Below are 15,520 nucleotides of genomic sequence, written 5' to 3' on the forward strand. Positions count from 1 at the left end.
TGAGTTCTTTCCAAATGAACCTTTTAAATGATGAAGATGTTTCCCTGACCAATTTTTAAAAAAATATTTATTTTTTACTCTGCCTTTATTTTGTTTTTTTAAGTAACTCGAGGCAGCACACATACCTAATATGATTAGTCACAATCTCCACTGTTGAGACCCAAATTTCCATTACTACGCTAGACCGTTAAGTGAGTTTTGTACCATTTTACGACCTTTTGCCACAGTTGTTAAGTGAATCACTGCAATTAAGTTAGTAATGCATTCTTAAGTGAATCTGGCTTCTCATTGTCTTTGCTTATCACAAAGTCAGAAAAGGGGATCACATTACCCTGGGACGCCACAACCATCATAAATACATGTACCGGTTGTCAAGCTCCTGAATTTTGATCATGTGACCGTGGGGATCTTGCAACGGTCGTAAGTATGAACAACAGTCATAAGTCACTTTTTTTAGTGCCGTTGTAACTTCGAATGGCCACTAAACAAACGATTGTAAGTCGAGGACTACCTGTATCCTTCCTCCTATTTGAATTGATTCCAATTGTTATCAAGCTTTTACTCCTGCACTGAATGCCCACCTCAAAGGATTGTTGTTGTGGGGAAGAATAGAATAAAGAAGTATTAGATATATTTGCTGTGTTACTTATAAAAAAAAAGAGATAAAAATAAAAATAGGCAAAGAACACATTGGAGCAGGACTATGCATTTAAAAAGTGGAAAGCCTTGGGTTCAGCTCTTTTTTTTTTACCTTCACTGAAAGAGCCGGTAATAACTGGTCCTTTGGAAAGATGCTGCTACCCAACACAAAGAGACAACTTTATTCCCTGGCCAACGCATTATTTGAGTTGGCAAAAGAAAATGCAATGTTTTTTTTTTTCCCATGGGTGAGAAGGACGGAAACGTAAAGGAGGAGGGTAGAAATCACCAATTGGACAATAAAAATTGTACACATTAGCTGGCTGGGGAATTCTGGGAGTTGAAGTCCATCCGTCTTCAAGTTGCCAAGCTTGAGAAACCCGGCTATGTAACCAGGGGTAGGCAACCTTGGCTCTTTTATGACTCGTGGACTTCAACTCCCCGAATTCCTGAGCAAGCATGGCTCAGCATGGAAACCTCTCCCTTTTCCCTCAGCATGGCTGGCTCAGGAATTCTGGGAGTTGAAGTCCACGAGCGATAAAAGAGCCAAGGTGGCCTACCCCTATCCGTCCCTCCTCCTCCTCCTCGAACGCTCTAGCCCTACCATCTCTATGGCTTCCCTCGCCATAGAGATTGGGTGACCTCCGTGCTTCACGCGCAACCGCTCTGCGCCCTCGTCTCGATGCCCCCCTGGGTCCCGGACTGGCCTCTACATGGGCCGCGGGGGCAGCGGAGCCGCAGGCGGCTGCGGAGGTGGGTCGAGCCGTGTATGTTTGGTGGTCTCCTTCAGCCCCCTCCCCATTAGTCCCCATTGCGAGCCGGGATTATGAACGGAGAGCCGGGCCCGCGGTCCTCCGGATGGGCTCTTTCTCCGCACAGCCGTCGCGCTTCCCTGGAGATGCGGATCTGGCTGCATGGCTTCCCGGGGCTCTCTTGCTGGTCCCTGTTTTCCCTTCGGTCCGTCTGATCCTGCCTGGATCCCCTGAAGATGTCTGGGCTTTTCCCCCCCCCCTCCCCGGCCTCAATGGAGGATCCCCCTTCTTGGGGTCCAGAGTGCAGAATACAATAGAATAATAGAGTTGGAAGGGACCTTGTAGGTCATCTAGTCCAGCCCCCCCTCCCCCCCCCGGAGTTGTGCCTTTGCTGGTTTCTTCCTGCCTTTGGGTTAATGTTGGTTTTGTTTCCCCCCCCCATATATTTGACTCTGAGATGCATAGCCTACCTTTATTTCAAAAACTCGAGGCAGCCCAAATAATGCTTTCTTCCTTCTTTCTCCCCCCCAACACCCCTGCAAGGTAGGCTGGGCTGAGAATGAAAGGGAGGGACGGGCTCAAAGTCAACCAGGGGAGGATTCGCACTCAGTTCTGATCCAGCCCCTGTGCCACCCTGACCTTCGATCCAAGAGGGAGAATTGCATTTAAATCATTGGAAGGACATGCATGAAGGCAGGAAAACTACAGACTTTCCAGTTCTCTTTTGAAACTGACACACACAGCTTTTTTTTTTTTTTAAAGAGGGGGGGTCTGCCTAGCAGGCACCCCTGAAAACAGCAGCATGGGAGCAGGTTGTAATTAAAAGGCTGTTAAAATGTCTTCATTTTCATGTTACGTTTCATTCTCAACCGGGGTCTATTGAGAGCTGGTGTTGCCATTGCAGAATTGTCTTTAAATTCTTTGGTGCAAATGGGCTGGGAAAATAATGAATAATTTTGTTTAATTAACAGGGTTGGTTTTTTTTTTTTTAAAAAAAAATGGTACATTTGCTTATTTCTCATTCTTATGGCTTTCCTTTTCCTCAGTGCAGCTGTATTATGAAAATAAATGCCTGTGTCCATTTTATGTTAATTTCTTTCCTAATTGCTATCTAGCAAAATTTTAGAGCATGGACAGTGGTAAAAAGGAAAAGAACCAAAACTCAAAATGGAAAAAAAATATCTTGTACATTTAGTCTCCTCAACTATTCTAGATAATTGAGTGATATATAAAGAGAAAAGATTGGCAGACGTGATGTCACGAGTTTGGCATGTCTGCTTTAACATATCTGCTTATTCCAGGTCTTGAGAAGGCCATAAAAGGTGGCTTGTATTATTATGAACCATAATAATAATATTTATCTGGTATAGGAATACAGGGTTTATATATAGAATAGAGCTGGAAGGGACCTTGGAGGTCTTCTGGTCCAGCCCCCCGCTTAAGCAGGAGAACCTATACCAGGGGTAGACAACCTTGGCTCTTTTATGACTCATGGACTTCAACTCCCAGAATTCCTGAGCCAGCATGGGGGAATTATGGCCCCTTCATGACTTGTGGACTTCAACTCCCAGCATTCCTGAGCCAGCAATGCTGAAGGGAAAAGGAGGTTTCCATGCAGAGCCATGCTGGCTCAGGAATTCTGGGAGTTGAAGTCCATGAGTCATAAAAGAGCCAAGGTTGCCTATCCCTGACCTATACCATCTCAGACAAGTGACTGTCCAGCCTCTTCTTAAAAATTTCCAGTGATGGAGCGCCCACGATTTCTGGAGGCCAGCTGTTCCACTGGTTAATTGTCCTCACTGTCAGGAAGTTTCTCCTTAATTCTAGGTTGCTTCTTTCTTTGAGTAACTTCTGTATTTCTTCCTCAGCAATGGCTGGACACCATTCGTTATATTAACTGAACCTCCTCTTTAATTACAGGGATATCCAAAGTTCATCATGGACCTCCTAAAGCCGAATTGCTTAAAGCTGCTGGTTCTGCTGCCTCTTGCCCTGTGCGGGATCCATCAAACCGATGCTGGGGACTGTAAGGGACGCCGTGAGGTGCTGCATAGCACTTCTGGCTATGTGACGGATGGACCTGGCAACTACTCAGTCAATGGCAACTGCGAATGGCTGGTGGAGGGTGAGCATTTGAAGTAATATGGTGGGCCATGATGGCTTAGAGGTGAAGGCTCCAAACCAAGGCATTTCATTCTCTAGGACAGGGGTCCCCAACCCCCGGTCTGTGGACCGGTACTGGGCCGCAGCATGCCAGCAACCGGTCTGCACAAACAAGCAAAGCCCCATCCGTGGGATGCAGGCAGCACACAAAACCACGCACCGTCCGGTCCGTGGAAAAACCTCTCTCCACGGAAGCGGTCCCTGGTGCCCAAAAGGTTGGGGACCTCAGCTGTAGGAAACATCTGTCAAGGGCTCTTGACCTAAATGCAAAATCCGGTTGGGGAATTTGGAGAGTTGAAGTCCACACATCTTAAAAGTTATCAATGTTGAGAAAGACTGAATTAGAAACACTGCTCTAATTCCTCACCGATTGAGTTTGGGAGCCTGTATGTGTGAGGAAAACCTGTTTTGGGAGGAATAGGAATGTGTTAACAAGATAGAAATATAGAAGGAACGAGTGCTGGTTGGGACTTTGAAGTCCTTGCATTCCAATATACTTATTAAAACTGCCATGGCAATGCCAATGATACGTTGCTTTTTATTAAGACAATAAGCGCTTTCTTGAGGATAGTAAAAATAAATGGGTTGTCTGTTGACTTATAATAGTTTTAGTGACCGAGGGGGATGCTGCAAGGGTCCTAAGTGTGAAAAATGGTCATAAAAGTAGTTTTTCTCAGTGCCCGTTGTGACTTCGCTCACTAAATGAACAGTTGCTAAGTTGTAAATGAACAGTTGTAGTTAGCTTTCTTAAGATTGACGGCAGTGCATGCTGTTGATCTTGGGATCAGACTGCTAAGCTTTTCTATATGTTTCAGCTCCTACCAGCAGCTACCGCATCCTCTTGACCTTCATGTTTATGGACACGGAATGCACGTATGACTACCTCTTTGTTTACGACGGAGATTCTCCCAGCAGCCCTTTGCTGGCTAGCCTCAGTGGCAGCACCTTGCCTCCGATTATTGAGGCCACCTCGGGCAAGGTATGGTAGGCCTGTGGTGGGAGATTTTTTTTTCTTCAAGATTCAGTAAATTGCATCTTCCATGCTTGGAAATGAACGGCTCTGTTCTACTATTCTTTTCCCCTTGTACAGTAGTGGCCAAAATTCAGGACACATCCTTTCCTTCTTTGTAGATGCTGTTACACCTCTTCAGTGATGCCAATTACAACTTGCTGGGCTTCAATGCCACTTACTCTGTCTCGCTGTGTCCCATGGGCTGCTCTGGACATGGCATCTGTGATAATGACGGGGGTTGTGCTTGTTTCCAAGGCTGGGGTGGGAAGGACTGCTCAGTGCCCGACTGCATCACGTATTGCCAGAATCATGGCACTTGTAACCAGGTAAGAGATGGTGCCTTTGTGCCTCCATCGGTCATTTATATTTATCCTGTGGCACGTTCGCATCCCATTTTGATAAAAACAAAAGGGCAAAAATATAAAATATGAGGTGTGAAATCTACAATGTTATAAACATATAATCTAGGTGACAGACTATATGTTTAGATAAAATTCAGGATTTCTTTCATTTCTGAAAATCTGACTGGTTTATTGAGTACATGACATGGTATGGGCGAAGGAAAACGTAACTCTAAAATCCCAAGACATCTAGCCAAACCATATAACAATAACATCTCCAACCAAACCTCCCAGATGTCCATGTAGTTGACGTAAACACCTGCTTGTTATTTTGAGAACCGTCTGCTCTCTTCTTCACACCAGTTAGAACAGTGTTTCTCAACCTTGACAATTTTAAGGCATGTGGACTTCAACTCCCAGAATTCCACAGCCAGCAATCTGGCTGTGGAATTCTGGGAGTTGAAGTCCACATGCCTTAAAATTGTCAAGGTTGAGAAACACTGAGTTAGAATGTCCTTAGAAAGTTACTATACATAATTTCTCAGCAAACATCTGCAGAACAGGAGAGGTTTCGTTTCTCTTAACTCAGGGGTCTTCAAACTTGGCCCTTGTATGACTTGTGGACTTCAACTCCCAGAATTCCTCAGCCAGCCTCCATTTTGTTTGTTAAATTTAAGACAGGGGTCTTCAAACTTGGTCCTTTTATGACTTGTGGACTTTAACTCCCAGAATTCCTCAGCCAGCCTCCATTTTGTTTGTTAGATTTAAGACAGGTCTTCAAACTTAGCCCTTTTCTTCAGCCAGCCTCCATTTTGTTTGTTAGAGTTAAGACAGGGGTCTTCAAACGTGGCCCTTTTATGACTTGTGGACTTCAACTCCCAGAATTCCTGAGCCAGCATGGCTCAGCATGGAAACCTCTCCCTTTCCCCTCAGAATGGCTGGCTCAGGAATTCTGGGAGTTGAAGTCCACAAGTCATAAGAGGGCCAGGTTTGAAGACCCCTGCTCTAACTATTCCATTCAAAGCCCCATCTCCGCCCCCCTTCTTCACTCTAATGACAAAGATGAAAACAAAAAGATACGTAGCTGCCAAGTTGTCACTCTTGACACTGTGTAACGTTTCCTTCTCCTTCTTCCTGTAGGAGTCCCAGCGCTGTCAGTGTGAACTGGGTTTTGTGGGCCAGGCCTGTGATTTAGCTCTCAGCGACAACCAAGGAGCTGGAAAATGGTACAACGTCAGCATCCGAGATTCCACTTTCTGGCCCCGCACAGCGGCCGCTGGTGCTTTCCTGCCTTCTACTGGGGGACTGTACATTTTTGGAGGTCAGCCATCCCTTCTTATGTCTTTTTTCCTCCGATATCAGGTAATCCTCGGTTTACGACCACCATAGAGCCCCCCCCCAAATGTATGTTTCTAAACAAGGCAGTTGAGTGAGTTTTGCTTCGTTTTACGACCTTCCTGGCCACAGCTGTTGAGTGACTCACTGCCGCTGTTAAATTAGTTCAGGGGAAGGCAACCTTGGCTCTTTTATGACTCGTGGACTTCAACTCCCAGAATTCCTGAGCCAGCCACGCAAACTGTTGAGGGGGAAGAGAGACTACTACAGCTGTCATTCTTCCAAATTCTCCTAACATGTACACCCACAACTTGCTGTTTGGAGTAAATGTTTGTCAGTGTAGACATCTGCTCCTGTACTGGGATCAGAAAATACAGGATAGCTAGTTTATGTTGGCTATTCTGCTCGCCGAAGCATTTTTTCCTCTCAGGATGTGGGGCCTAGACCAAGGTTGAGCAACCTTGGCTCTTTTATGACTCGTGGACTTCAACTCCCAGAATTCCTGAGCCAGCCATGCTGAGGGGAAAGGGAGAGGTTTCCATGCTGAGCCATGCTGGCTCAGGAATCCTGGGAGTTGAAGTCCATGAGTCATGAGGGGGCCATAGTTCCCCCATACTGGCTCAGGAATTGTGGGAGTTGAAGTCCGCCAGTCATAAAAGGGCCAAGGTTGCCTACCCCTGTCCTAGAGGGAGCTGGGCTGTGTGGTTAGCATAAACCTAGATCAGGGGTAGGCAACCTTGGCTCTTTTATGACTGGTGGACTTCAACTCCCAGAATTCCTGAGCCAGCATGGCTCAGCTTGGAAACCTTTCCCTTTCCCCTCAGCATGGCTGACTCAGGAATTCTGGGAGTTGAAGTCCACCAGTCATAAAAGAGCCAAGGTGGCCTACCCTGAATTAGTTACATGGTAGTTAAGGGAATCTGCCTTCCCCCGCTGATTTTTGCTTGTCAAAAGATTGCAAAACCTGATTATATAATCCCCGGATGCTGTTATAAATACATGTCAGTTGCCAAGCATCTGGATTTTGATCACGTGACCGTGGAGATACTGCAAGTGGTCTTAAGTGTGAAAAACAGATGTAAGTCGTTTTCTTCAGTGCCGTTGTGACTTGGAACAGCCATTAAATGAACGGTTGTAAGTCAAGGACTGCTTTTATTTGCTGCCTTGATGTAGCACTTTTCCAGACTGGCTGAAGGCTGAAACTGGAAGATTGAATGGTGCAATTCTGAATGCTTTGAATATTTCAGAATAGAATAGAATAGAATAGAATAGAATAGAATAGAATAGAATAGAATATGAAATTAACAGAATAGAATAGAATAGAATAGAATAGAATAGAATAGAATAGAATAGAATAGAATAGAATAGAATAGAATAGAATAGAACAGAACAGAATAGAACAACAGAATAGAATAGAATAGGAATATGAAATGAACAAAATAGAATAGAATAGAATATGAAATTAACAGAATAGAATAGAATAGAATAGAATAGAATAGAATAGAATAGAATAGAACAACAGAATAGAATAGAATAGGAATATGAAATGAACAAAATAGAATAGAATAGAATATGAAATTAACAGAATAGAATAGAATAGAACAGAATAGAACAACAGAATAGAATAGAATAGAATAGAATAGAATATGAAATGAACAAAATAGAATAGAATAGAATAGAATAGACTATGAAATGGATAGAAGAGAATAGAAGAGAATAGAGAATAGAATAGTAGGAAGGGACCCTGGAGGTCATCTAGTCCAACCCCCTGCTCAGGCAGGAAACCCTATATCATTTCAGACAAATGGCTGTCCAGTCTCTTCTTAAAAGCTTCCAGTGTTGGAGCATTCATAGCTTCTGGAGGAAGGTTGTTCCACTGATGATCAGCATAGTTCTTGCTTCTCCGAACTTGTCCTAACAGAAATCTTATTCTTAGTTGAATGCTTTCCCTCCTGTTCCTAAATCTCGCGACATTTCTGTTTTCTTTCCCTTTAGGCTTGGATTTAAACACCGCTCTGGGGGACCTTGTCTTCTATAACTTCACCACCAACACTTGGCATCAGAGAGTGCTTAGCCCTTCCCCAGTAAGTGCCTTGGATTTCCTCTCTTCCTGTGAAAACTACATTATGGCCCTGGTTATGTCTGAGATCCTTAGGCATCCATCCAAAACACTGTGTGTGAATTTAAAAACTTTTGTGGCCCCAGGGTACCACGTATCTTCCTGATTCTACAGTACATAAAATGAACTTGAGGGGGAGGAGAGCATGCTTTTCCCACCCCGCTGTAGTGATGGTGCCATTTTGGTCTAATGGTGAAGGCACGAGTCTAGAAACCAGGAGCTTGTGAATTCTAGTCTCGCCTTAGGCATAAAAGCCAGCTGGGTGACTTTGGGCCAATCACCAGGAGCCTGTGAGTTCTTGCCCTGCTTTAAGCATGAAAGCCGGCTGGGTGAGGTTGGACTCTCACCAGGAGACTGTGAGTTCTAGTCCTGCCTCAGGCATGAACGCCAGTTGGATGATTTTGAGTCAATGGGCAGGATCCTGTGAGTTCTAGTCCCACTTTAGGCATGAAAGCTGTCTGGCTGACTTTAGACCAGTGGTTCTCAACCTGTGGGTCGGGACCCCATTTGGGGTCGAACGACCATTTCAAGGCTGTCCGCCATTTTTTCCCCCTTTTCTTTGGCAACGCCCCTGGCACCTGGTGATGTATAAGTGGTCACCACAACATGGGGAACTGTATTATGGGGTCGCGGCATTAGAAAGGTTGAGAACCACTGCTTTAGACTAATCACCAGGATACTGTGAGTTCTAGTCCTGCCTTAAACACAAAAGCCTGTTGGCTGTCTGGGTGACTTTAGACTAGGGGTAGGCAATCTTGGCTCTTTTATGACTCGTGGACTTCAACTCCCAGAATTCCTGAGCCAGCATGGCTCAGCTTGGAAACCTCTCCCTTTTTCTTCAGCATGGCTGGCTCAGGAATTCTGGGAGTTGAAGTCCACCAGTCATCAAAGAGCCAAGGTTGCCTCCCCCTGCTTTAGACCAATCACCAGGATCCTGTGAGTTCTAGTCCCGCCTTAAACACAAAAGCCTGTTGGGTTGGCTTTGAACCAGCCCCTCCCTCAGAACCCACCCCCACCTCATAGGGTTGTTGCCACGGGGAAAACAGGTGGAAGAATGTTCCACTGCCTTGAGTTATCCTCAAAAATAATAAAGGCGGGATTAAAAAAAACAAAAAAAATAAAAGATCCTGCCCAGTGATCTCCTTTCCATCTTTTCATTTGCAGACTGCTCGTCATTCCCACACAGCCGTGGCCTGGGAGGGCTCCCTAATTCTCTTTGGTGGGGAGCTCTCCACTGGGTTTCTAACCAACGATGTCTGGATGTATCTGCCCCGGGAGGGCTATTGGCGGGAGCTGGTGCCCGTGAACACCACCAAGTTTCCTCCTGGGCTGGCTGGCCACGCATCTGCGGTGATAGATGAATGGCTGTACATATTTGGAGGTGAGTCGAAGGTCCACCTGTGTGGTTCAGGGGGTCTCTAGGTGTCCCTCTTCCAGGAGAAATGCCCCATCGTGGAGGATTGAGCCTCACACCTTCTAATCCAGTGGTTCTCAACCTGTGGGTCGGGACCCCATTTGGGGTCGAACGACCATTTCACGGGGGTCGCCAAACAACGCAGTCCGCCATTTTTTCCCCCTTTTCCTTAGCTGTGCTACTCCCTTTTATTCTATTGGCTTTTGAAAGCCAATAGAATAGACTCTCTTGAATAGAGTCTAATTCTATTGGCTTTCAAAAGCCAATAGGAATTGTCCAGGCTGTCTCTGCCCTGCTGAGCCCACCAAAAGTCCCATTCTGCAAACGGGGCTGCACCAGTTGAGTAGTCCTCGACTTACGACCAGTTGGGGGGTCGCGGCATTAAAAAGGTTGAGAACCACTGTTCTAATCCCTCCCTGCAGGACGCACCTCGGTGGATGTCTTCTCCTCCCACATGTACCGCTTCCATCTGAAACGATGGACCTGGGAGTTGGTGATTCCTTCAGGAGGCAAGGCGCCTGCAGCAGCTGGTCATTCCATGGTCTTCCACCCTGCTTCCCGTACTCTCGTGGTTTATGGTGGGCACCGGCCCTCCACCGCTCGGTATGTGGACAACTGGTATTGTGGGAAAAAAAACAAAGGTACAGTGGGACATGGGACGAGTACTGAGCAAACCGTGTGACTTACTATGGGACCCAGAAGAAGTAGCCAGAAGGAGTAGCGAGTCATGACGCAGCCGACGCCAGCAAGTTCTACCTTGCGCGCTGAGTACTGGGAGAAAGATCAATCAATCAGAATAGAGCTGGAAGGGACCTTGGACATCATCCAGTCCAACCTCCTGTTTCAGACGAGTGGCTGTCCAGTTTCTTCTTAAAAGTCTCCATTGTTGAAGCACCCACAACTTCTGGAGGCCAGCTGTTCCACTGGTTAATTGTCCTCCCTGTTAGGAAGTTTCTCCTTAATTCCAGGTTGCTTCTCTCCTTGATCGGTTTCCGTCCGTTGTTTCTTGTCCTGCCTTTTGGTGCTTTGGATAATGAGTTGACCCCCTCTTCTTTGTAGCAGCCCTTCAAATACTGGAATGCTGCTATCATGTCCCCCCCTAGTCCTTCTTTTCTCTAGTCTGGCCATACCCAGTTTCTGCAACCGTTCATATATTTTTGTCTCTGGGCCTTTAATCCTCTTACTGGCTCTTCTCGGCACTTTTCCAAAGTCTCAACGTCTTTTTAAATGTGACCAAAATTGCGTGCAGTTTTCCCGACGTGGCCTTACTAAGGTTGTATCCAGTGGTACTAATACTTCACGTGATTTTGATTCTGTGCCTCTGTTTAATACAACCAAGGATTGTATTAGTTTTTTAGGCTGCTGCCGCACACACACAGCTGGCTCATGTTTAAGCGATCGTCCGCTATGACTCCAAGGTCCCTTTCCTAGTTCCTGTTTTTGAGCCAGGTTTTGCCTAATCTGTACTTGTCCCTTTGTCAAGGAGAAAAGCAGACTGGAATTAAGGAGAAACTTCCTAACAGTGAGCACAATTAACCCTTGGTGCAAGTACAAATTAGGCCATAAGTAGTGGAAGAATTTTTTTTGCTTCAAAACGCGTCAAGTACCAAACTCTCCTGTTCCGGCAGGCCTGGGGCTGATGTCCCCGGGGGGCCGGGATATGATCAGACTCGCGGTATGACTGGATTATTTTATTGTTCTATGACTTTTTAACTTTGTACGCCGCCCTGAGTCCTTTGGGATTGGGCGGCATATAAATATTTGTAAATAAATAAATAAATCTGAGGAGTTTTGAAGCAGTCGAGTACGGAGGTATGACTGTAGCACAGGGGTCTTCAAACTTGGCAATCTTAAGACTGGTGGACTTCAACTCCCAGAATTCAACCCCCAGGGCTGACTGAGGAATTCTGGGAGTTGAAGTCCACCAGTCTTAAAGTTGCCAAGTTTGAAGACCTTTGCTGTAGCGGCACTTGGTAGAGATTCTGAAAGGAAGGGCCGATTCGGCTTCTTTCATCACTGCAGGTTCAGCGTCCGAGTGAACACCACCGAACTCTTCCACGTGGACTTGCGTTATTGGAGTACGTTGCGGGCCAAAGACTCACACCGGGGCCCTCGAGAAAGGGCCTTCCACTCTGCCACCATCATCGGCAATTACATGGTGGTGTATGGTGAGTGCTGCCATGCTAGTCAAACGCTCCGGGAAGTGGAGAAGTAAGAGTTCCTGAAATTCTTATTATTGGTCCTCGATTTACCTACAGAAAAAAGTGATGTAAGGGTGTAGGTCTGTATACATAGGTTGTACACAGTACAATCGTGGCCAAAATGGTGGAAACCTTTTGGGAAAAGTGTACAGTAGAAGTGCCACCTTTGGTTACATTTCCACCCATTTTTCTTCTAATTTCTTTATAACTGTAGCCTTGTTCACTTAATAATACTATTTTACATCGCTTTCTAGGCGACCAGTCAACTCTTTGCACCATGACTTTAATTTTATTACATTTTGCAAGCTCACTAAATGAAAGAACACCAAGAAAACCCAACCAACTTGATAGCGTTCACATAACATACTGACAAATGTCCTCCTCTCAGCTTCAATACATGAGATCAGTAACTGAATCCTGCCGTGATCTGATTGGCTCATTGCCAAAATAAGAGGACACCTGATTGGCTCTTTAAACACTCATCCTCATTGGCTACCATTCAGATGAAGGAAAGCTACCTGATATCAACCTAAGCAAGTTGTGCTTCCTTTTTCTGGTTATTTGGCTGTAACTTTTCATAGAATACAGTACAGATAATTGAACAAACTATGTGGCATTATGTTTTTAATTAAATTATTTATCCATTGATATATGATTTTATGGTACTACTCCAAAATAAAGTGGTGTAATTAGCCATCAAACTGTACAAAGAAGAAGAATTGCAAAGGTTAATGATGTCTTTGGGTTGAATTTCTCCTGCCCTCCTTATGCTTCCTCTGCTTTGCTTCCAGGGGGCAACGTTCACATCCATTACCACGAAGAGAAATGTTACGAAGACGAAATCTTCTTTTACCACTTGGGGTGCCATCAGTGGGTCTCTAGTCACGAACTGGCACCTCTCATCATTCAAGGTAAGGGGGGTATCCTGGTCCCCACACGTTTCGCTGACAAAACGTGGTGTGAATCCGTGGCAGAAGAGTTTCTGTAATTTATTTATTGAATAATTAAACACATCGACCCATCCAGAGTCATTTCCTGAGATGCGCAGCTACAGAAATCGAATAAACAACTAAACTTCCCCTGCTCAGTTTATTTCCATTGATTCTTTATTTGGAAGAGCTTTGGAAATTTGCCTCGACTTCGCTCTCTGCAAATATGGTGGCGAGAAAAGCAGTCATTGTCGTTTTTCTTGGAAAAGTCCCGTAGCGGAAATGCAGACAGATTGGTTGTATACGTCTCTCCCCTTAGAGCACGAATCGAAGACTTCGGCCCAGGCGCGTGGCCGGTATTCGCACGTGGCCACCGTGATGAATGGAAATGTGCTTCTTGTGGCAGGAGGCTATAGCGGGGTGCCACGGGGTGACTTGCTGGCTTACAAAGTGCCCACCTTCGTCTTTCAGGTGCCGTCTCAGATGGTAAGTGACTCTCTTCCATTTGGGGTCCTGGTTTGGGGGTACCTGAATATCCCCACAGCCTCAGGGCCAGGCTCCCCAAATCCCTAGTGAGTCAGTTGGCTTTAGTGGTTAAGGCAGCAGGCTAGAAAATGGGAGGCTGTGAGTTCCAGTCCCGCCTTAGCTGGCTGGGTAACATTGGGCCAATCACGAGGAGACAGGGAGTCCAAGATCGTGTTAGCTGTGAAAGCCAGCTGGGTGGCTTTGGACCAGTCACAAGGCGACTGTGAGTTCTAGTCTCACCTTAGGCGAGAAAGCCCACTGGGTGGCTTTGGACCAGTCACAAGGCGACTGTGAGTTCTAGTCTCACCTTAGGCGAGAAAGCCCACTGGGTGACTTTGGACCAGTCACAAGGCGACTGTGAGTTCTAGTCCACCTTAGGTGAGAAAGCCCACTGGGTGACTTTGGACCAGTCACAGGGCGACTGGCGACTGTGAGTTCTAGTCCCACCTTAGGCGAGAAAGCCCACTGGGTGACTTTGGACCAGTCACAAGGCGACTGTGAGTTCTAGTCCCACCTTAGGGGAGAAAGCCCACTGGGTGACTTTGGACCAGTCACAGGGCGACTGTGAGTTCTAGTCCCACCTTAGGGGAGAAAGCCCACTGGGTGACTTTGGACCAGTCACAAGGCGACTGTGAGTTCTAGTCCCACCTTAGGCGAGAAAGCCCACTGGGTGACTTTGGACCAGTCACAAGGCGACTGTGAGTTCTAGTCCCACCTTAGGGGAGAAAGCCCACTGGGTGACTTTGGACCAGTCACAGGCGACTGTGAGTTCTAGTCCCACCTTAGAGAAAGCCCACTGGGTGACTTTGGACCAGGGGCGACTGTGAGTTCTAGTCCCACCTTAGGCGAGAAAGCCCACTGGGTGACTTTGGACCAGTCACAAGGCGACTGTGAGTTCTAGTCCCACCTTAGGCGAGAAAGCCCACTGGGTGACTTTGGACCAGTCACAAGGCGACTGTGAGTTCTAGTCCCACCTTAGAAAGCCCACTGGTGACTTTGGACCAGTCACCGACTGGAGTTCTAGTCCCACCTTAGGGGAGAAAGCCCACTTGACTGGACCAGTCACAGGGCGACTGTGAGTTCTAGTCCCACCTTAGGCGAGAAAGCCCACTGGGTGACTTTGGACCAGTCACTGTGAGTTCTAGTCCCACCTTAGGCGAGAAAGCCCACTGGGTGACTTTGGACCAGTCACAAGGCGACTGTGAGTTCTAGTCCCACCTTAGGCGAGAAAGCCCACTGGGTGACTTTGGACCAGTCACAAGGCGACTGTGAGTTCTAGTCCCACCTTAGGCGAGAAAGCCCACTGGGTGACTTTGGACCAGTCACAAGGCGACTGTGAGTTCTAGTCCCACCTTAGGCGAGAAAGCCCACTGGGTGACTTTGGACCAGCCACTTACCAGCTTTTCTTCTCTCCTGGCCTCAGTACCATCTGGATTACTGCTCTATTTACATAGAAAAAAACACCTGTGCCAAGGATCCAGAGTGTGCCTGGTGTTCTCGCGGTTGCCAGAGCACCCAGCCCCACAATCTGGTGAGTAGAGAAGTGAAATATCTTCAAAGAAAAACAAGAAAGTCCAGTTGCCTCTTGAAAAAGCACCTTGGGGACAACCAGGATTTGGAGGACTGAGAATCTCCATAGACATTTTCCTGACTGATAGTCTTTCTTCCTAGTGCCCCAACAGTGGCTGTCTGGGCCTGGCCCGGCTGTTAGTCGACTGCCAATCATGCCTCGCCTTTGGTGACACCAACGGTTCCCTGCCCCGAGCTTCAGGTCCCTTTGGCTGGTGTGTGCAAAACGAAACCTGCATGCCCATCTCAGGTAACTGGACAGCTCTGCATGTCCCCGCAAGTCCTCGTTTTAAGGATGGAGCTTTATGGTAGCCTGTCTGGGCTTTGCTGTAGGCTTGGAGAACATCAAGATACGAAGCCCAGAATCCCAACAGCATTCTATAAAGCAGGGGTCCTCAAACGTGGCCACCACTGCAGGATTGAAATCAATAACAGTATGTTCTCACATACTGTATTGTGGTTTGGTATGCTGGCTTGACAGCCACGGACAGGAAGGTATTACAGACGGTGGTGAGCACGGC

The 15,520-nt window shown here is 46.6% G+C and overlaps 1 protein-coding gene across 1 annotated transcript in view; it reads left to right on the forward strand.

Moving 5' to 3' along the window:
- Positions 1 to 1,276: 1,276 nt before the first annotated feature.
- MEGF8 (multiple EGF like domains 8) overlaps positions 1,277 to 15,520 on the forward strand; it is a 55,018-nt gene continuing 40,774 nt past the window's right edge. The window contains exons 1-13 of the mRNA XM_039352197.1: positions 1,277 to 1,392; positions 3,312 to 3,516; positions 4,370 to 4,533; positions 4,686 to 4,892; positions 6,048 to 6,228; positions 8,238 to 8,326; positions 9,526 to 9,742; positions 10,198 to 10,378; positions 11,798 to 11,943; positions 12,768 to 12,887; positions 13,225 to 13,391; positions 14,854 to 14,961; positions 15,102 to 15,249. Coding sequence (XP_039208131.1) covers positions 3,330 to 3,516; positions 4,370 to 4,533; positions 4,686 to 4,892; positions 6,048 to 6,228; positions 8,238 to 8,326; positions 9,526 to 9,742; positions 10,198 to 10,378; positions 11,798 to 11,943; positions 12,768 to 12,887; positions 13,225 to 13,391; positions 14,854 to 14,961; positions 15,102 to 15,249 — 1,915 coding nt within the window. The 5' untranslated portion in view covers positions 1,277 to 1,392; positions 3,312 to 3,329. The remainder of the gene's footprint in view (positions 1,393 to 3,311; positions 3,517 to 4,369; positions 4,534 to 4,685; positions 4,893 to 6,047; positions 6,229 to 8,237; positions 8,327 to 9,525; positions 9,743 to 10,197; positions 10,379 to 11,797; positions 11,944 to 12,767; positions 12,888 to 13,224; positions 13,392 to 14,853; positions 14,962 to 15,101; positions 15,250 to 15,520) is intronic.

Source organism: Crotalus tigris, unplaced genomic scaffold (genome assembly GCF_016545835.1).
Source record: "Crotalus tigris isolate CLP2741 ecotype Arizona unplaced genomic scaffold, ASM1654583v1 scf7180000018413.2111637, whole genome shotgun sequence".
In the NCBI taxonomy this organism is placed as follows: domain Eukaryota; kingdom Metazoa; phylum Chordata; class Lepidosauria; order Squamata; family Viperidae; genus Crotalus; species Crotalus tigris.